The sequence below is a fragment of the Vigna radiata genome, unplaced genomic scaffold (genome assembly GCF_000741045.1).
Source record: "Vigna radiata var. radiata cultivar VC1973A unplaced genomic scaffold, Vradiata_ver6 scaffold_222, whole genome shotgun sequence".
NCBI lineage: Eukaryota > Viridiplantae > Streptophyta > Magnoliopsida > Fabales > Fabaceae > Vigna > Vigna radiata.
Window position 1 is genome coordinate 110,696 of NW_014543247.1, and position 21,617 is coordinate 132,312.

Genomic DNA, 21,617 nt, shown 5'->3' on the forward strand with positions numbered 1-21,617 from the left:
AGTATTTGTATATTCAAAAAGTAGATAGATATTTAAAACAGAAAAAGGAAAAATAGAGAAATAAAAATAAAAATAACAAGATAAATAAATAAATAAAAATAAAAATAAAAACAAAAATAAGATAAAAAGTAAAATAAGAAAACAAAATAGAAAGGTGTGGATGTGCTTAAAGAGGATGTGCAAAACCTAATTTATTTGTAATGACAGATTGGGCCTAAGCCCAAGTAAAAAAAAAGGTGGTAAAAATGAAAAATAGGGGTGTACAAACCTAATTCATTTCTAAAGGCGAATTGGGCCTAAGCCCAATAGGAAAGGGTGCGGTTTAGGAGAAAACGGGGTGCAAAAAGGATGTTTTTGTTGTTTTTTTGTTTTGGCCCAACGCTGACCCAGGCTCCCCTTACTCTCAAGCTTGGAAACCCTTAGGGGTTCTCTCAGATCCCTCCTCATTTCTCACTCACTCATTTCTCCGATTCCATCTCACTCCCTCGAACCAAAGCATGCCGCCACCACCCGACCGGCCACAACTCTCGTCTGGGCAGTTTGAGGCGTCTCCAGCGACTCCAAGCGTCACCGGAGCTGTTGCCGGCCACGGGGTCAGACCCCTTCCCCAGACTCATCGCCGCGCACGAGAGGGAGACTCCCTCGCCTGCCGTGATTCGCCTCTGCTGCCGCTGCCGTCGACGGCTCCACCGCCACGACTGGCCTAAGCCATCACCGGGTCCACCTCTCACCAACGGGCCCTTCGCTGGCCGCCGCAGGTCGAATGTCAGGGCGCCATCAGAACCACCGGTCGTCGCGAGTTATGGCGTCATCTGGGATGACGCCCATCGTCGGAGTTCTAGCCGGCGCCAGGCTCTTTCCCCTTTTCTTCTTTGCGTGTGAGAAGCTCTCTTCCTCCTCTGTCGAACACCGCTAAGGCACCACCCGCGTCACAAGTCAAGGCCAAGGTTGCCGCCGTACATCGCCTCCACTGCCAACAGAAACACCAAACCCCTCGCCGGACCAACACCGTGAGCAACCATCGTGCCTTCGGAAGCCAATGCGAACTCCAGTCGCACAGCCACGACAATCACCTCGCGAATCCCCTCTATTCTCAACTACACTCTGTTCTATCACACACTCATTCTACGTTGAAGCTGGAATCTCACATTTATGAGATTTTTTCATGTTTTTAACTTCAAGCTGTTGTTTTCTTCCTTGAATAGAACTTGATTCGTTTCCTGGATTTGTTCCAGCGTTGACAGGGAAAGGAGGAAACAGAAGAGTTTAAGTAGATTTGATTTGTTGGTTCCGTTTGGTACAGAGGAAAGATGGTTTCCGATTGCTTTTTGTTATGTGTTTTCTGGGTAATGGACATTGAAGTCATGCTAGGGGGACATATATACCTATCTCCTATTGCCATTTATTCGATGTTGCAGGCATGCTGGATGTATTTTGATTAACAAGTGAAGTCACAAAAGAGGCAAACAACTATATACTGATCAAACATCCTTCATGCATATCCAACCAATATCATTCATTCATTCCAACATGTCATTCATATCATATAACAGAGGAGCATGCAACATTCACATGAGACAAGACCAAGAGTTTAGACTAGAAAACTTACCTTGGCAGCTTCAAAGTAACTCTTTCTTTTGGTTCTAGTCCCCCTGCTTTCTTCGATTGATCTTTCTATTTTTTATCCCACGTACTTGCAGGCGTATGAAGGATGAAGGCAAATGGTTTATGGATGACCGTGAGGTTTTCTCTTAATTATCAAATGGTGATGATCAGTGATAGTGGTGGTTCTTCTCTGATGGTGAGGTCGATAGTGAAGTGTTTGAATCTGAATAATCATCCCCAGTGTTCTCTCTCTGTGCTCTTGTTCTTTTTTTTTTCTTGTGATGATGAATAATGATATTAGTTCTCGTGATCTTATGCTTTTTTCTGCTAGTAAAGGTCTTTCCCCACATTTCAGAACGACCAGGCGTATCCCTGAGGATCTCATCTTCGTCTTTTTTCTTTTTTCATGTTTTCATCGTATTAGTCCACCAAAAACATTCAAAATCTTCTCTCTTTTGATGAATGGACATAGTTCGCAGATCAACGTAAGAAAAATTAGGAATAAGGACCAAGTCCTTTCGCGCTGCTAATGCATGTATACATTTCAAGCATTCTCTGTGCCTTGTGCTGTCGGAAAGGCAGAGAGGCTTGGTTGACCTTGGTTTTGCTTTTTGTTCTTTTCTTCTTTTTGGCAAAGAGCGTCAGTGCAAACGATTACTAATTAAGAAGACACCGTTTTTTTTTTCTTTTGAATTTAGAATACAAGAAACCAGTTAAAAGGAAACAACAAAGTAATAAAATATAAGAGTGAAATTTATAAAAATAAATGGAAAACAAGGGAAAATAAAATAAAGCAAAAATAGAATAAAATAAAGTATACTGAAATAAAACAAAATGAAAATAAAATAATATAACAAGAAAGAAACAAATAAAGGCAAAACAAAGTAGAGAGAAAAAATAATAGAAAAAGAAAAAAAATTAAAAACGAAAATCTCTTCTTTCCTTTTTTTTTTTCTTTTCTTTTCTCATAAAAATTTTCTTTTCTCATAAAATTTAAAGTAAAGATAAAAAACAACAAAAATAAAATTAACGCAAAATAAAACAAATAACTCTAAATAAACAAAAAGTAAAATAAAAAGTAAAAATAGAATTAAAATAAAAAAACTAATATAAAAATGAAAACAAATAAAGATAAATAAGTAAAATAAAATAAAATAAAAAATAAAAATTAGATAATATAACAAAAACAAAATGATAAAAAGAAACAAGATAAAATAATATATTTTTGTCATCCAGACGAAATTGGGTGTTGACAGAATGCATACGTGTCACATTTGAGTTGGTGTCACATCTAAACACCAATTTCACCGCAACCTCACCACCACTATTACAGTCGCCTTCTTCCCTTCCTCCTTCTGCTCTCGACATGGGGGAGTTCTTCCATCCGCCTAACCTCACTCATACTTTGTCGGACGATGAGCTGTTCTGGAGGGCTTTCCGCAAAATCCCGAAGGTGGCTTTCATGTTTCTGACCAAGGGTCTCCTTCCCGTGTTGCCTCTCTAGGAAAGGATAGAGTGGTGTAGTCGAAGATGATAGAGTGGCGGTTGGCGAAGATGAAGAGATTTCATCAAGAACACATTGAAAACCAAAACTTGATAATTGAAATAAGGAAATTGAAGAAGAAAGTTACATCAGAGTCAGCATACGTGGAACAAAGAAACAGTACGACAATATCTGTGCCAGCTGATGGTTCATTCAATAGCTCAATTCCCAGCAAGGCAGGGTGTTTTGCAAATCTGCAAATGAGAATGTTTGTTATGGTAAAGACTAACGCACAATGCATTTGCTAAACCAGAAACTCAATAAATAACATTTCCTCTTCCTACTATAAGGAAACTGTAGGGGAGAACATCAATGGTATTTTTCTTTATCATGATTTTTTAACAGTAATGTTTCTGATCAGGAAGAAAAGAGGCAGTCAATAAATTTTGCAGGGTGCACGGTGTTGGCTAGTGGATAATATGAACAATATCTCAGAATATGTTTGCACATTTAAAATACCTTGAAACTAAAAATTCAATAACATGTAATGACTCAGAAATGTAATCTGGGGAAGTTGGTCAGCCCGTAAATCCATCTCTGCTTGAACTATGCTTAATTCCATTTTGCGAACCAGGAGCAACATGAAGGTCAATTATGCATTTGATATCATATTCTCTGCAACGTGATAAACTAATAATTAGCAAAGTTCCAATTGTGCTAAAACCTTGAAGACAATGCAGCAAAATCAAAACCTACTATGCCCATAAAAATGCATCTAGAGCTTCAAGAGTTCCTCCGATATATGGACCCGGAGGATCAGGATCAAAAGCAATCCACCACCCATCTAGTATCCTCACAGTATTTATTCCATGTTTATATATAAATTTGAAATCCTCTATCGTGATAAAGCTATTTCTATGTTTCTGCAGTTACAGAAAGTTGAACAATAAAATATGGAACACAATCTGGTATTTTACTTTTTTAGTATCATAGCTTTCACTAACAGAATAGCATTTAGATAAACGAAATTTATATAAGTTGAATTGAAGGACAAAAGAATGATCCCCCAACACCCTAAAGAAAATAAATCACGGTTAGTACTATAATGTGTGACATTAGCAATAGGAGGGGGCCAACGTATATGCAGGATGATGGCCCACGAGGAGGGTCGTCGCAGGCTCGAACGGAGAACAAAGAAACAGTACGGTTGCTTCTGAATCTGCTGTTGCGGGTGGATGATATAGTTAATTGCACCGCGCTAAAGGCGTTGCTGCTACACGCGCCTCCCATCACTGTTCACTTCATTGAGGTTTAAAATAGAAAATGGGAAATGAAACAGAACAGAGGGTGGTGTAGCCGTCGTTGAAACCGCCAGTTTGGAGGAGGCAGCCGTCGGGGGTGAGAGCCCCGAAGGAGCACCAAGCGTCGGTGCGGAGGGTGAGGGGGCGGAGGATATTGTGGGAGAGGTCGTAGAGGATGGAGTGGGTGGTGCAACATCTTCAAAGGTGACACATATGCATTCCACTACACAGCTTTGGACACAGTGTCATTTGCACCGTTAGATTTTTAACAGTGTTAGCGAAAAGGACCGAATTGAACTTTTTTAACAAATTAAGGGACTTTAATGAACTTTTTTTAAACATGGGATCATTTGAACCAAACCCATAAAAAAAAGGGACTAAATAAGGTATTAAAGCTTTAATTTATAATTTCGAATAAACAAATAAATAGCGTAGTTTTAAAAGAGCGCTATCTATTTTAAAATAATAGATACCGCTTTTCTTAACTAGCACTCTCTATTCGCACACAATAGAACGCGCTTCATGCTGCTTGAAGCTTAACTCTCATTTCCTCTTCGTTTTTCTTATTTTCGTTCTTATTTTCTCTAGCATGAACCAATCCCCTTCGTTCTCATTTCCCCGTTTCTCATTTCTCTTTTGTTCTCATTTTCGCTTCTTCTTTTCGTGATTCCATTTGCGTATCACTCCCACTTGTTTTCACTCCCTCACCCCATGCCACCATTAGTGGTTAAAAAACCCTGGGGTTTTAGGAAGAAGAGCGTCGAGTGTGTGGAGGAAAATAATGAGTTTGGTTGCAGGTTCGCACGAGAAATTCATCTGGGTTTCACCCTAAAGCCCCCATCTCAATCCCTAACCCCTCTTTTCTCCTACCCTTCCCACCTCTCCTCTATCAAAATTGTCGCCGTCTAAGGCTCCGTCATGGCTTCCGGCGACAACGACGACACCATCCACCTCTACAACCTCTCCGCCACATCCTCCCTCGGTTCCCTACACCAACACTCTGCCTCTGTCATCGCCCTCTCCTTCTACGCCCCTCCCAATCTGCCCTTCCCCCGCAACCTCATCTCCTGCTCAAGTAATAATACTCTTTCACAATCCATCTGATTTCGTTTTTCTATTGCTCTTGATGCGTTTTGATGCGTGCTGGTTCCGTTTTGATGCGTGCAGGTTCGAGCGAGACTTGAAGTTTCTGTCCTCAATTTTCTCAAAATATTAAATGCATCCAACCTTGTCATCTCAGATTTGCCTTTGGTACAATTTCGATTAATCATAAGCAATAATCTCCCTGTTCCAATATTTTTTGTGTTTGAGATATAAATTTAATTTGGACTTGCAGTGTGGAAGGTGATGGAGATGTGCTATCAAATATTGCTTCAGGAAAAGCGGGTCACGCAGAGGGAGCTCTTCTACAAGTTGCTCTATGATTCGCCACAGTTGTTTCCCTCTCAAACGCATGTTAACAGGACAATCCAAGGTTATTACTAATGTGTTGCTTCCTTTTGGATAATCATTTATAAGAAAAAAATAAAATGAAACTAGTTTTTCGCCAAAAGATAAATTAATTTATAGATGTCACATTTAGTTTATCTAAAATCTAATTTTAATTTATGCTTATGTTACTTCTAACTAATTAGTAAGTACTATTTCTTTTATCTTTCTATTTTCTTTTTCGTATAATTTTGAAGTTTTAACTAGAAAATTGATTTGAGTCAAACAAATCTAGTAGCATTGCTTCGGTGCANNCGATACANATCTAGTAGCATCAAGTTCTGGATTTTCTCACGTACTGCCAATCAAGAGAAGGAAGATCACTAAAATGTGCTGCTAATGTGAGAATGATCTTGACAATATTTATCATTAATACCAAGTTTGAGTATATCCTTTTTTATTGATGAAATGTGTCATTAGACTGATATTTCACTGAATAATATTGTCATAATAACAGTTCGCACTGTCATTTTGTGTAACTTTTCGGCTTGATTGCTGATTTTGAAACANNTAAAGAAAATGACANTATTTGCAATTCAAGGTGTCGTTCAAAAGTTGGAGAAATCAAGGTTAAAGATTGCAGACATCTGACCCTTTGGGCATGGACTGCAATTCTTGCATTTATTGAGAACGTTGTACGACTGTCAAAGGCAAAGGCAATCTTAGATAATTTTATGTTATGTATGATTATATGTTCTTTAAAGATCTTAATTCGATTATTACTTGTGAAACTGACGATTTTTATTCAATTTACAGGTCCGGGTTAATCAGGGTTCTCAGTAACAAATCGAAGCCATTGAAAGTGTAATTTTATGTCATCGGCTTAATCACATGTAATGCTGATGTTGAATTCTATGCATAATGTTATTTGTTTCTCAGCACACCTGGAAGAGTTTCTTTGAAATAACATGCATGACTTGTAACGGTGCACATGTAGTTGTCGGTTCTCCATTTGTATGCCTAAGCGCATCCACAACCCACCGATCGATGTGAGATTCTTAAATGATACACTGATAGGTTCCTAGATTGGGAACCTAATTCGAGAGCTCTCTTCCTCTCCAATTGGCACACAGAGATGAAATCGGTATATTATTCACAATATGGTATTTTTACATAAAAGAATACAGAGGCTTAACCCTCTTCTTCATATGAACCTGTCAATTAACAAAACAATCCTCTCTCTTCTATTTAACTTGCCCCTATTTATACAACCTCTCTCGCCCAGAACAGTTAAGTTGTTACAGTTAGTTATCCTTATCTTTCTTCCCTCTCTCATAAACTAACTATCTCCTCTTATCCCTGTCATACACCATATTACTTATTTTTATTTACGAATTCCAATGCATAATCCTTCCATATTACTTATTTTTATTTACGAATTCCAATACATAATCCTTCCAATTCAGCGGCTCGAAAAAGGTTACCTCTAATTCAGTATCTATATTATTATAATTATTTAACTTCTTTAATTTCCTTGTCCTTCTAACTTTTATAATTACTGAATTTCATCCCTCACTTTTTTTCACAAACAAGATGAAATTCATCAATTATAAAAGGACAACTAGAATCATTCTTTAAAAAATATGGACTAAAACAAGTTTTCTTCAAAAAATTTCAGACTTAAAACACATTTTACCCTTATTATTACTGCTATCTTGAAGCTCCGAATGTTGGTGTCCATAAATCCACTGTGGTTTCATGATTTACTGGGAATGTGCTTGAAACAGCCACCAAGCATAGCCCTCGGCTTCTTGGATCCTGCTTTGGACTCTCAGTTTCTTTACATTTACCAAAATTCTGCATCCAACACTACAAAAGTATTATATTTTAGCAGAGATTTATTTCTGGGCTACGAAAAGTTCTGCTAGTTTTTGGCGGTTTAGAATAGAAACGTCGGTGAGAGTAAAATATTAGTTTGGTTCCTTATTTTCGTTTACTTAGACTGCATCTCTTCTTCTCCACTTCACTTAGACACTTCACCTTTTCCACCATCATTTTTGTTGGCTACCATCTCCTTCACGCCATCAGTAACCACACCACCAGAGATAGATCTCCATCTTCTTCACCTTCCAGCCACTACCTTGCGCCTCTATCAATCACCGTGAGCGTCCACCACTTTCTCTCAATCATGCAGTCAGATCTACGACAGCGTCATCTTTGTTCACCACGGAATCAAAATGCAAAGCCCTAAATCATTACCATAGTCTACGAACAGATCAACCACAAATCACAAATCAAAACCTGCAAAAACTGGAAAATCGCGCCACCATGTTTGTTCACAACCTCACCACGAGCAGCATCGCGCCACTGAAATTGTGAAAACACAGTTCCATTTCCTTTGCAAACACAAAATATTAGAAGTGGACTTTAGGCCTAACTCAACCTCACAAAACCGGCTTGTAAGGTGAGGTTTGCACCTCACTTATATATTATAAATTGACCTTATCTCTAGTCGATGTGGGACTTCCAACACACCCCCTTCACGCTGAGGTATAGACATCTCGTGCGTGATAGTAGAATTGGATGGTCCAATAGTGGCCCGACAATGGGTGGAATAGAAACAGAAATGCCCACTTAGAACTCGCTAGGATAGGCCTTAATCATGGCTCTGATACCATATTACAATATTTCATTCTTTCTTCTTTTCTAACACAAAAGCCCTAATTTGTGGATTTGGTTCTCGACTCTTGTTTTGAGCTTTCGGCTGATATTCTTTTATACAAAATCTTCTCAACTTATTTTCTACTTTAGGATTTTTTGAATCATGATTATAATTATTATGATTTTTGTTGCTTTAGTCAGATATGATGCAAATGAAAATGAAATGGTGACAGATTTGTTTCAACAAAGGAGGATGCTTAAACGTAGGTATGTATCCCAATTTAAACGCACTACCCTGTCTTGTGTAAGCCATCTTATATCTTCAAATTTACTAAGCTAGAGTGATGACTATGCAGATACTACCTTGTGGAGAGAGGTAAGAATGCTAATATTATTGGGACTTTAGTTGGAACTGTGAGATCCCAAAATTTTATTATACATATTTTTATTCTTTCACAAGTGATGTATAATCAGTTAGTAAGAATTTGTTCTGGTAGGTAGGTGAAAGGAAGAAGTGAAGCTTGTTGAGTAGGGAGGCTACACAATTCAGTGGAGATCTAGACGTGTGGAAACTACTTTAGATCGTGAAGATGAGTTACTGGAGCTGAGGAGTTGAGGTAGGAAAGCTAACCTTGCTTGATTTGTGTGAATACCCGAAAATATTTAATCTGTGAAACTTGTTCTGATCATATGTTTGATGTAAGATAGTGGGTTGAAATAGATTATCAGATGACCGAGTAGTATGACTCCAATACCTTGTAAATATGAAAAGTGTGAATCAGATGATGTTGGTGTAGGGGTTTTAATCCTTGTAAGGCTACATGTGGTTGATAATCTCACGGTCTGCTCAAAGAAAGTGGAGAAGAATCTCACGGTCTTGCACAAATCCTTGAAATTTGAAGCTCTCCACTTGCTGAATGCCATTCAAACCTCAAAAGATTCAGTATGCGATCTTGTCTTACTCTGTTTTCCTTCTGGCGTGGTTTTATGGCGTAGGGATATTCTAGTATACATGAAGATAAAATCTACTTAAATTGGTATGGCCCATTTGGTTTATTTAGAGTTATTTCTTTCCTGATATTTTATTAAGTTACTTCTAGATAAGAAATTAGATGTTATTCTCCATATTCTAGTCATCCCTCTGTAGTGTAAATGATAATAATATTATTATATCAAGTTCTCGAAACCCTGAATTCTTCCTGCTGCTCACCCCTTCAGGGGTTGGATTCTTACGAAGCTGCTGATTGCCTTGCCATATCATATCTTGGCCGCCGCCTTCTGATACGTGGGCCCAAGTCCAATTTTTAGTTTAGCATTTCTTTTATACATCTGTAATATGTGTACGGCATGTGGGACTTTTAGTCCGGATTATTTTTTCTGTTAAAGAGCACTTCACTTCTTGAAAGTCAAGATTGGGATTCCTTCACCCACCTTCCACTCACATTTACCGCTCCTTCATTTTTTATCATCAGATTTCTTACTCTTCCATGAGCACCACTCACGAGCTGACACCTCCGCCACTTTGTCAGCCTTTCTCTAAGTCGTGCCAGCGTACTTCCACCTCGTTCCTGTGAGGCTGCCTATCCAAAACATTTCATTCAATCAGCTTCTTGAGAGTTCTTTCATCCATTTCTCTCACGAGAGCTCTCCTCTGCGGAACCACAACTTCACTTGAACCACCGGACTTCTCACCATTAAACCACATCAAAATCTTCCTCTTTTACAGATCCAAGACATGGACAATCTTTTCAACCAGGTTTGCCCTAAATCCACCAACTGATTTCATTAAATCCTCTTCGCCTAGGGTTTACTCCGATTAAAATCACTTCTCCACTGTTCAAATCCGTTTCCGCCTGAAACGTTTTTGACCGAACAGACCTTCGAATCCTAGGGTTTGCATCTTCCACTGTTTCTTCTGTCCGGTTATCTGCTCGATCCGTGCCAAATCGATGATTCCTTGCCGGAGTGGACCTTATCACCTTCGCACCCACCCTTTACACCTTACGGCTGGACTTAATCTGCGTAAAGCAATTTTAACAATTCTTAGCCTCTGTGGATTTGACACCAGTACAAATTATTGATCTCATCCCAATGTTTCTTTCTTCTTTTCTTTTACACTCCTTCCACCCTTCCATCTTTCCGTTCTTCCATCTTCAAATTAGGTGAGATTTATTTGCTTCACCTTTTAAGAATTAACTAAAGTAGTAAAAAAGCTTGCAATTCATTACGAGATAGCTGTTAAAGTAAATTTTATACTATAACCAAAACATTCAATTTAATTAATTTAGTTGTGCTATTGTTCTTTCATAATATAACCATAGTCACTTTATTGTTCTTTCATAATATAACCCTTGCTTCTGGTTATTAACTTCGATGACTCATTATTCCAAGATGCTATGTTTTCTTATGAATTGCAGGATAAATGTTCTCCTTTCCCTAGAACGCAAACTTTTAAGTTAATGTGATGCATCTTCCTCCTCTGCCATGCCTCAGGACGTAAAAAATATTTATTTGGTCATCTTATTGATTTAATTTACATGGATGTGAAGGTAAGTTATACTGAAAGTACTTTTTTATAATTCTTTCTTCATTAAAAAAAGAAGGTACTTTTTTTTAATTCTTTCTTCCTTTTCCTTTACCTTTGACTTTTTTTTAACTTGCCAGAAAAGCTACAGCAGTTAAGTATGTAATGTAATAGTCCAGTAAATTATTTTTCTTTTAAAAATAATGATATTAATCATCTTACTAGACAGTATTTATATCAAGGAACCTCAAATTCCTTACACTTTATTAAAAAATATATTTTCTATATTAATTATTTCTTTTATTTTCTAGATCCATTTCTAGTTCTTATAAATCCAATCAGTATAAAAAAATGAGTGTTTTCAAATCTGATTATTGAATCAGTATAAGAAATGCTAAATGTTAATCACTGATATTCATGTAATCTGATATAAAAAATGTTAAAGGCTATTGAATCTGCCACAACGCGAGCTGCTTATAATTTTAGTAAAGAAAAAAAATAGTAGAATTTATGCATTGTATGTTACTTTACTGGTTGATATTTCTTCGTCAATTTTATTAGTGGGATAGTCTGGCGATACATCTTATCCAAGTCAATTACTGCCTTCAAGGTATTTGAACTTAATTATCGGAAGAATGTGACTTTTCCCGTGTAACTTGTAGCTTGGCAGCAAAGGCTTTTCAGACCTCTCTTCCCCTTTGTAAGGAGACATTTTTTCCAGCTACTATGGAGGATCATGTTGTTAAAAGGTTTAATGTCCTGGATCCATTCCTCCATGAGCATTTCTGATAGGGTTCTAATAGAGAAACCTAATCAATGCTCAAACAAACACACAGGAATGATTCAAGAATACTGTATAACCCTCGCTGATCTTATTATACAGTGAAAAGAATACAAGAATGAAGTGGATTATGGGAGCCTAACCTTCCCCAACAAGACTAAACAGACTGTTCTAAATACACGAATGAACAAAAAGTATCTTCTAATCTTCCACTCAACTATTTATACAATGTATTTACAGATACATTCCCGCCCCTTCCTAACTGTTAAAACAGTTAGGCCAACTAACTAACAACTGACTACTTATTCACGTCTCTTCCTCCTCACATACACTCTTAACATCCAATCATTACCCTCCCCTCCATTTTCAACCTTGTCCTCAAGGTTGAACTTTAGAAATTGGTCCTTGATCGTTGCCTTGTCTTCCCACGTAGCTCCTTCTATACCCTGCTGTCGACGCCACTCTACCAGCACCTGTTGAATCACCTCATCTCCTTGTTGTATTTGGCTGCTCTCCAACCTCTTTGTTGACCAACAAGTAGGTCCCTCTGCCTGCAACTCTTATCTTTTTCAACTATGTGATCCCCCACCGCTTTCTTTAATTGGGCTTCTAAAGTCTTTGACCAATCTTTTGATGATGTCACTACAATAGAGGCCACGACTATTTGAATACCACCAGTGGACGAAGTCCCTTTGTACACTGATAGTAGCTACCTTGTTTGTTTTGCCGAGATATATGCCAATGAATGAAATGACAAGAAATACAACGCCACCAATAACTCCAGCTAAAACAACAAGAAGATTGCTATCTGATGAGCCACTTGTAAATGGTAGTGTAGAGTGCGGTGCAAACAGAGAAGGAGAAGGAGAATCATTTCGGTCAGTGAAAGCTGGCTCCTCACTCGGTGGTGGTGTTGCTGGGGCAGGTGGGGGAACTGTCTTATTTTTGTCGATGGGCCGTTTGATGAATCTTCTTACACAAGATGGCACTTTTGTTGCCAGACCCAGTTGCCTTTCATCTGGACGATTAATTCCCGCCTTCAGCAAGCCCTCAACCTGCCTCTCAATTTCGCCCTTCAAAGGATACTGGTACTGACATGGGCGCCCATTTATAGGATGAACTCCCTCTTTAGGTTGTATTCGGTGCTTTTTATTATGTGGCAAAGGCAATCCATGCAAATTTCGAAATAAGGGATAGTGTTCTTGCAGCACAACTTTTAATTGCTTTTTCTGTGCCTCTGTCACGTCGTCACCCCACTCACCGCTGTCCCCTGGCTCCACTATGCACAGATTCCCAACCGCAGCCCATGACTCAGCTTCCACCCACTTCAACAAGCTCCTAGAGTTCACCAGCTGTCTCGACAAGGTTGGGTTGTCTTTTATACAGATTTTTTTATCCCCTACATTATAAGCCATGGTCATTTTCCCCCAATTGGTACTTACTTCCCCTAGCTTTTCCAGCCATGCAACGCCCAGAATCACATCCACTCCTCCTAACTCAAACACGTAAAATTCCTCTTCCATGTCGACCTCCTCCAATCGCACCGTCACCCGGTCACAATGCCCCTGGGTGATTTTTTTATACCCATTGCCTAAGCTCACCGAGTACGACGGCTTATTTGTCACCGGCAACCTTAGCTCCTCTGTCAGCCCTTTATTGATGTAATTATGACTGACACCGCTATCTATCAACACTACGACATCTCTGTCACCAATTCTGCCCTTCAACATCAAGGTCTTCGTGGACGTCTGCCCCTCTGCCAAACAAACTGAGAGTTCCATCAGCTTCTCCTCCAGGTTGACAGTTTCTGTACCAACATCCTCCTCCTCATCCTCTGCCAACAAAAGTACTCTCAAACTCTTCTCTGGGCACCGATGTCCTGGTGCGAACGGATCTCCGCATCGGTAGCAACGCCCTTTTTCTTTCCTTTCGAGAAACTCTGGGTATGGCAAATTCCTTACCATTCTCCCTCGATTATCGCCCCCGTTCACATTGCTTTCCCTTGCATTCACATTCGTAGTGACGCTGTCCCTTCTTACTGACCCTACACTTTCCATTCTCCCCGACATGTTGACCGGAGGATGGTTCTGATCCGCACGTAACACACTGCCCACTGATCGCATGCCAATTGGGTTTATTCTGCACCTGTTCGCGAACCCACCCTGTGCTCTAACCATCACATCCTCCACGTCACATGCAACCCTCATCGCTTCCCTCAATTCCGATGGGTTTTGAATTCTGACTTGCCCCTTCACGTCTTCTTTCAGCCCCGCAAGGAAATACCCCAACACTTGCTCTTCGGGTATATTCTTAGTTTGACCCATCAACATTTCAAACTCCCGAACAAACTCTTCCACATTGCCCTCTTGACGAAGCGTCGCCAACCTCTCGAATATTGTCCCCCTAAAACCTCCTCCAAATCGATTGATCATCGCAGCCTTCAACCCTTCCCACGAACGGTTTCTTGCTTTTTCTTTCCAGAAAGTAAACCAGTAAGCGACACTCCCTTCCATGCTCACGTACGCTATCTCTACTTTCTCCTCATCACTCATCACCTTCTGTATATGGAAAAACCGCTCCGCTCTGTTAAGCCAACTAAGTGGCTCAACCCCGTCAAAGGTGGGTAATTCTACTCGCTTTCTCCACGACCTCTGTTCTCCTCTTCTTCCGCCTTTCCCTTGCCGCCCATTTCTCCCACAACTGGTGGACGTTGTCATTCACCGAACTGTCATCTGAACTCCCGTCTGCTTGGTTGTTCGGGTTCCCAAGAATCTTCATAATCTGCTGTAAGTCTCGTCGAACAGCCGCTGACTTAGCCTTCATCCCTTCCAACGTAATTTTGATGGCCTCAAATCGCGCCTCCGTCGCGTCCTCCATTTCTCGTGTCTCGTCACTTCCCCAAAAGTGTATCCGGCAGGTTGGACCAAATTGATAGGGTTCTAATAGAGAAACCTAATCAATGCTCAAACAAACACACAGGAATGATTCAAGAATACTGTATAACCCTCGCTGATCTTATTAGACAGTGAAAAGAATACAAGAATGAAGTGGATTATGGGAGCCTAACCTCCCCCAACAAGACTATACTGTCTGTTCTGAATACACGAATGAACAAAAAGTATCTTCTAATCTCCCACTCAACTATTTATACAATGTATTTACATATACATTCCCGCCCCTTCCTAACTGTTAAAGCAGTTAGGCCAACTAACTAACAACTAACTACTTATTCACGTCTCTTCCTCCTCACATACACTCTTAACATCCTATCAATTTCCATTGCAATTTCAGATGAAAGGTGATACTTGGTGATATATTCATGCCCTGTTACTACTTACAAAATTGTGGTAATGATTTAGTGAACATGATCTGTCTTGTACCAAAACATTGGTAGTATAGCAATTAAACAATTCTTTTAATCCTAAAACAAGTTTATAGTTTAGTTTGTCTCCTTAATTTGTGAATTATATTGTCAATATTGAAATGTGTTAGCAGAAGTTAGACCTTGATGTTGTTTGGTTTGTTCATTTTCTTTCCAGTATGTTTGGTGCAGTACCTGCATGAAAGACAAACTATCAAAATTATGTAACAAGATTTAGTTATTTATTGTGAATGTGCATTTCTTTATGCAAATAATATATTCCTGGAATAGGAAATGCCTTTAGGTGTAAGGGGGGTTTTGAAAAACCCCGCTATTATCGGTGTTTTTCATAACCGCAGTTTTTTCCAGGGGTTTTCATAGCCATGGATAATGTATTTCCAAGGGTTAAAACCGTCGGAAATGACAAAAATAACCCCCGGTAAAAATTTAAATTTTTGTAGTGAAAAAGGCATAAAATGCATTATAATTTTTTAATTTGGGAAAAAGTTTAATTTGGTTATTGTCTCCATAATCAAACATGTGATCAATTCTCAATCTTGCAAAAAGTTGTGCATGTGATCAGTATTTTTCTATGAAAAGCTTATTATTTATATTGTATATATTTTTCTTTCTCCTATAAAAACTTCGGATTCTCCTACATTTGGTTGTTCTGTGTGTTGAACACAAAGATTGATTACTCTCGGTTAAAACCCCAAGCTTTGGATCTTCTCCAAAACACTCTTCACACTAGAAGAAAAAAATATACAGATGAGAAACCCTGCAAAGAAAAGGGTTAAATATGTTTTTAGTCCTTATACTTTGGGACGATTTTGGTTTTAGTCTGCCTTTCAAACTAAGGTACAATTTAGTCCTCCAATTTAGGAAACTCTGGTTTTAGTCCTCCAAAACTAACCATTAAAAATCTCCTGAGCTGGCTAACGTCTCTGTCCACATGGATCACAATTTTTCTTTGTAACGTTTGCCACGTGTTGTTCATTCTTTTCTGACATGTGTTAACATTTACACTTTCAATTTGGGAATTTTTAGATTGAAATTGGTTTTAAAACTGACTTAGGGTTCATGTTGTTGTTAAAGAGGAGGACATAATTTTAGCTCGAAAGAAGGTTGAAGGTGAATCGTAGAAGGTTCGTGCTTGTTCTCTGCATTTTGTCTGAGACCGAGTCATCCAACTCAGAGCTCGAGTGGGTAACCGAGAATGCTTGAAACCTTGGAATCGCGTTCAGATCTTGCTGGTCACCGAAGTAGACAGAGGCAGAGCCATGGTCATAAATTTGGGTCAGCGAAGAATTGTCTTGTTGCGTCTTAGTTTGGTTCTCAAAAAAATCCTCCGCTTTCGACACCAGTAGTGGCTAGTTTTCACTCTCAGAATCCATTAATCCCTTGGAATTTGTCCACTCTGCAAAAAATAAATCCGAATAAAAAAATATAATAATCATTCACATGTGTATATATGTTCACAAGGAAGAACAAGCTTGCCACCCTGAATGTTGAAAATATTGTGAATAACGAAGTGAAAAATGAAATTGGAGATTGTACAGGATATATAGGAAGGGGTTGAATTGGGTGAGTGTGTTGGTTTGTGAAGAACCCTTCTGTTCCAAAAGAGTAAACGCACAAAGAAGAGTGATTTAGAGAAGTGGCGTTGCCATTGGTAGCATAAAAGTTGTCGAGCATGCAGTGAGAGGAAGAGTCCGGGGATCTGAGCATTTCCATGGGAGTCAACGAAAACGTAAGCCAATTTGTGGCACCGGGCGATTCACCTTCAACAAGCACGTACACAAAATGCAGAGAACAACACGTGGCAAACGTTACAAACCAAAACTGTAAATCCACGTGGACAGAGACGTTAGCCAACTCAGGAGATTTTTAACGAAATTAGTTTTGGAGGACTAAAACCAGAGTTTCCTAAAGTTGGAGGACTAAATTGTACCTTAGTTTGAAAGAGGGATTAAAACCAAAATCGCCTCAAAGTATAGGGACTAAAAACATATTTAACCCTATTTTCCGTTCTCCTATAAAAACTTCGGATTCTCCTACATTTTGTTGTTCCGTGTGTTGAACACAAGGATTGGTTACTCTTGATTAAAACCCCAAGCTTTGAATCTCATTCTCCAAAACACTCTTCACACTAGAAGAAAAAATATACAAATGAGTAACACTGCAAAGAAAAAGCCACATGCAGTGTTGATCCTATTTCCAGTTCAAGGCCATATGAACCCTTTCTTCAGACTAGCAAAGTTACTTCATCTCAGAGGCTTTCACATTACCTTTGTCCACACTGAATACAACTGCAAACGCTTGCTCAATTCAAGGGCTCTTAAGGCCCTTCATGTTCTCCCAGATTTTCATTTTGAGACAATCTCAGATAATCTTCCTCTCACAGATGCTGCTGCTAATGTCACTTTGGACCCATTGTCCCTTGTAAATCTGTGAGAGAGAACTTTCTCCTACCCTTCCGTGAACTTCTTGCTAAACTCAATCATTCTGCCATTGTTGGCCTTATACCTCTAGTTACAGGCTTGGTTTCTGATTTTTGCTTGACTTTTACTACACAAGCTGCTCAAGAACTAGCACTCCCTATTCCTAGTGCTCACCATTTTTGTTTCGTTTTGCATGGCAGGCTTGGCTTCGCAGGCAATGTTTTGCGTTAGTCAACCCAACATTTTGACCAACAAGAGGAAGAACTCCATCCTCTCCGCTTCCCTGCTCACACAAAGTGGCAACACCGTTGCGTTTCTATGATTTAACTTATAAGCCCAGAAGCTTAATTCTCCAGACAAGGATGGATGGTGGTACCTGGAAAGCTCAAGGAGAATGGGAGGAAGAATGGGGAGAGATGTATGTAGGGAAGAGGCATACGTTAACGGTGGAAGAGAGAGAAAAAGGTGGGAAGCAGTTAATGTTGAGAGAAATAGGAAGAGAGAGAAAAAAAGTGTCATGAAACTGCAGAAGAGAGAGAAGAAAATTACATTCAACTTAACGTCGTCACAAGCTACTTAACGGAAGGGACCTATTAAAGACAAAATCAATAACCTAGGGACCTAATTAAATCACTTTTAAAAGCGGGTATCAAACGGAAATTCAGCCCCCAACTTGGGGACTAAAAAGGTAGTTAAATCATATATATATATATATATATATATATATATATATATATATATATATATATATATATATATATATATATATATTATATTGTTTCAGTATGGATTTTGTGGGACCGAAAGACTAACCTTGTTGACGTGTCTTTGTTGCTTCTGGGTGCCTGGGACGTTCACTTCTCCGTAATCTAGGTCGTCCGCTCCTTCCTGAAAGTCGTGTGTACTTCTTCAACCTGCACCGTTCGTTTTCTTTCAGCACGTGTTGTTTGTTCTCCTTCACCAGCAGAGGGGGATATACCTGCAAAAGGCACTCTGACGCTCAAGTTAGGCGTAGGTTATGGAGCCTTAACTCTCAAGAGAGTGATTTTGTTGTCACTATAGAGTATTTTGGAGTATGAATGAAGCGTGAATAAAACGTACCTGGATTTTAGCCTTGGCCCTATATTTATAAGTTATCACAAGCCTAATAAAATATAAACAGACTTACCTTAAACAAATTTACTTTAAAATTTGGTCGGTTGCTCATAAATAACTTTTTCAATATCTTTAATCAGATATCTTTGATTATTTTATCCTCTACTGGACTATTGGCCCAATAACTTAAATGTTGGCCCAATTGTGGCCCAACATCATTTAACCTAGTTTGACCTAGTTGACAAGTGTTGAACAGTGGATAGACTGATCAGTCTTGGATGCTAACCGTTTGGCCTAAATATCATACTATACATAATGCCCCCCAAGTCCGAGTTAAGCATTAGGATTTAGCCATGGTTAACTATAGGACTTATGAGTTTGAGGTGGGTTGTATTTGTTGTGTTGGGGAGCATGCTTCTAGTAGTTGCTCATCTGTGGACTGAACGACGGGCTTTATGAGTTCTCTTTTTGAACTTTGCCATAGGTCGAGCAGTAAATGACGGGAGTCCTTTTTAGAACTTTTTCCAATGTTGATTAGTGACTTCATAATATCTTGTTTACTTGTTCTGAAGGAAGATAACAATCGAATATGAATTGACAAAAGAATGTAAACAAATTAGACTAACCCATTTTATATGGATAGGGTTATCTTTTGGCAGAAAGACGGCAGAACACTCTCTACACACCTTAGAGGCGAATTTTGGATGCGAAAGCTCCAATCTATCAAGTATAGGGTTAATTCTTTCATATTTTCCATTCAATTCATCTAGTTTCACCATGATAATGGTGAACTAAACCCTTTGTTGTTGGGGAACAATGGAATCCTATTTGAAACTCTCTTATATCAAAGTTCTTAATTTATTCATATACTTTAGTTATCAATAGTTTAAGTTTTCTTCTCTATACTTTATGCTTGCATTGTTTAACTCATTCAATGTCATGATCATTGATTTTGTCGATATGGACACATACGGGGAAATCTAGACATGATGGAATTCTCTTGATTAGCAATATTACCTAGACATAAGAATAGGACGGTCAATTGCTTTAAGCTTCTGCACACTAAAATGCATGACTAATTGTTAGGGAGACTAGACATAGGAAACTAGTAATTGGGAGTAGGCTCTCTTCGCCGAGTGATAACGATTTAAAACACCGTTATTTGCTATGTCATTTTGATACTAAAAACACCATTTTTCACTTAGAAACTTGCTTGGACTCATGGGTTTTCAATAAAATGTGTGAATGAGAGAGTTGAGGTCGATTTCAATGGTTTTCTAACAAATTCCCCTTGTTTTGACAGAGATTGAAGCAATACTGGAAGAAGAAGTAAAAAGTCAAGAAGATAGAGCTCAAAAGGGGTTAAAAAGGCACCAAGAGGAGGGAAAACGCGAAGCCCGAGCGACGAAGAATGAAAAACAGTGAGATCACCATCACCGTTGGTCGCCCGGGAGACGGACGCTCGACACCTGGGCGTCCAATTCTAACGCCCAGGCCTTATAGAAGCCTCAAATCTCGCCCAGGCGAGCTCCCTGCGACGCCGGGGCGATACTTCACCTGGATCAAGGCCTTGTTTTTGCTCTGTTTTGATTCTTTCGGACCGGGCCGCACTTTGGGACCCATCTGACACTATTTAAAGGACCCCGGGGCTCTAGGTTTTGTATCCCTAGCAGAGAAGAGCATAGCAGTACACTCTTAGCCAATTCTTACTCTTCCATTCTCTTCTTTTCTTCCATTATTCATAGAGTTCCCCCATGTCTATGGGGAACTAATTTCTATTTGTTGTTGGGGAATGATGTAACCTTGTAAACTCTCGTGTATTTGAATTGATTCTTAATTTCATATGCTTTTTCATTAATTGTTAGAGTAATTTATCTGTTCTTATTGCTTGCTTATACAATAGCATGATCTGTGAGTTGCATGATTGCCAACAGGTTCCTTTCAATTTAGGTCCTTGTTAAATTACTCCTAAGGGTTATATTGCTCAGATATGAGGGTATGAGTCTTAGTCGTCTTAACCTCTTGATCTTCACATCTTTTTACCAGGAATGCTAGGAATTGTATGAACTGGTAATTAGGGACAGGCTTATTTACTGAGACATCGGGTTTAAGTGTTTTAGTGAGGGACGTTGATAACGGTCTAAAAACCGTTATTTTTACACTTAAAATTGATATCAAAACACACCCTTTATGACTTAGAATTAGCTTAGAATCAAGCAAAATACTTAGTTTAGTCAAAAGAGAGTCAAAAGTTTTTTTTAGAGATATTATGCTTGTTTTTGCATCGTTTTGTAGGATTTGATGAGATTTGAGGATGGAAGTGAAGAAGGGATGACTTAGACTCAAGAAAAGAGGAAAAAAAAGGAAGAAATGAAGAGTCAAGTTCACCGCTCAGCTCTATTTCCAGCGCTGAGCGCCATACTCGAGGGAGCAGCCATTGTCTCTCGCTTGAGCGGTGCGGCTGAGCGTCTAGCGATTTGGAGGCAAACCGCTGAGCGACAGAATGGACCGCTGAGCGGTCAAATTAAGCGCTGAGCGCTGGAATGCTGGGCTTGGGCTTAAATTCTGTTACTTTTATGTGTTATAAATAGCCCCAGTGTGACCTTCAAAGTAATCTTTTGGCAAGCAGAGATGTCCAGAGCACTTCTACACTCCTTGGAGGCAGTTTCTTGGATGCTTAGGCTTCAATTTATCAAATCTAGGGTTTACTCTTTCATCTTTTCCATTAATTGCATCTAGTTTCACCATGTCTATGGTGAATTAAACCCTTTGTTATTGGAAAACAATGTAATCCTTTTGAAACTATTTTATATTGAAAGTCTTATTTTATTCATGTGCTTATATTATCAATATTTGGGTTTCTTATCTATGATTAATGGTCTTATTGTTTAACTCATTCAATAAGAAGATATCTGCCTTTGTCGATACGGAGACGTA

At 39.0% G+C, this 21,617-nt stretch overlaps 1 protein-coding gene, 3 long non-coding RNA genes and 1 pseudogene across 10 annotated transcripts; 4 read left to right on the forward strand and 1 right to left on the reverse strand.

Annotated features, from left to right (window-relative positions):
* The first annotated feature begins 4,829 nt into the window (after positions 1-4,829).
* LOC106753360 lies at positions 4,830-5,865 on the forward strand. Its single transcript, XR_001375220.2, has 2 exons — positions 4,830-5,640; positions 5,726-5,865. It is a non-coding gene; the product is annotated as an uncharacterized LOC106753360 (long non-coding RNA).
* Positions 5,866-6,394: 529 nt separating this feature from the next.
* LOC111241055 lies at positions 6,395-6,758 on the forward strand. The gene is made up of 2 exons (XR_002666775.1): positions 6,395-6,558; positions 6,634-6,758. It is a non-coding gene; the product is annotated as an uncharacterized LOC111241055 (long non-coding RNA).
* Positions 6,759-6,856: 98 nt separating this feature from the next.
* LOC111241054 lies at positions 6,857-9,433 on the reverse strand. 7 transcript variants are annotated; one of them, XR_002666774.1, is made up of 4 exons: positions 9,234-9,351; positions 9,110-9,146; positions 8,119-8,213; positions 7,944-8,032 (listed from the first exon to the last, which is right to left on the reverse strand). XR_002666774.1 is itself a non-coding variant. In XM_022777487.1 (4 exons), the coding sequence occupies exons 1-4, from the start codon at positions 9,400-9,402 to the stop codon at positions 8,018-8,020; spliced, it is 330 nt and encodes a 109-aa protein (XP_022633208.1). In that variant the 5' UTR covers positions 9,403-9,433; the 3' UTR covers positions 7,944-8,017. The 7 variants fall into 7 exon arrangements, 1 of the variants encoding a protein (XP_022633208.1); XM_022777487.1 differs by having other exon boundaries at positions 9,110-9,160; positions 9,234-9,433; XR_002666770.1 differs by adding an exon at positions 6,857-7,674 and having other exon boundaries at positions 7,858-8,127; positions 9,110-9,296.
* Positions 8,092-20,370, forward strand: LOC106753363. The gene is made up of 8 exons (XR_001375221.2): positions 8,092-8,281; positions 8,676-8,745; positions 8,835-8,854; positions 8,976-9,095; positions 9,276-9,515; positions 9,951-10,640; positions 10,896-11,027; positions 19,984-20,370. It is a non-coding gene; the product is annotated as an uncharacterized LOC106753363 (long non-coding RNA).
* On the forward strand, positions 15,964-18,270 carry LOC106753362 (annotated as a pseudogene).
* Positions 20,371-21,617: the final 1,247 nt, after the last annotated feature.

What these genes read in the sequence shown, in the direction of transcription:
- LOC111241054 (XM_022777487.1), bottom strand. Translation starts at nt 9,402, where the DNA reads ATGGCATTCAGCAAGTGGAGAGCTTCAAATTTCAAGGATTTGTGCAAG. An exon ending in ACACTTTTCATATTTACAAG is followed by an intron (nt 9,161 to 9,233) that starts GTATTGGAGTCA and finishes ACATATGATCAG; the next exon opens with AACAAGTTTCACAGATTAAA. An exon ending in ATTCACACAAATCAAGCAAG is followed by an intron (nt 8,214 to 9,109) that starts GTTAGCTTTCCT and finishes GTGTTTGCAAAG; the next exon opens with GAAATGGAACTGTGTTTTCA.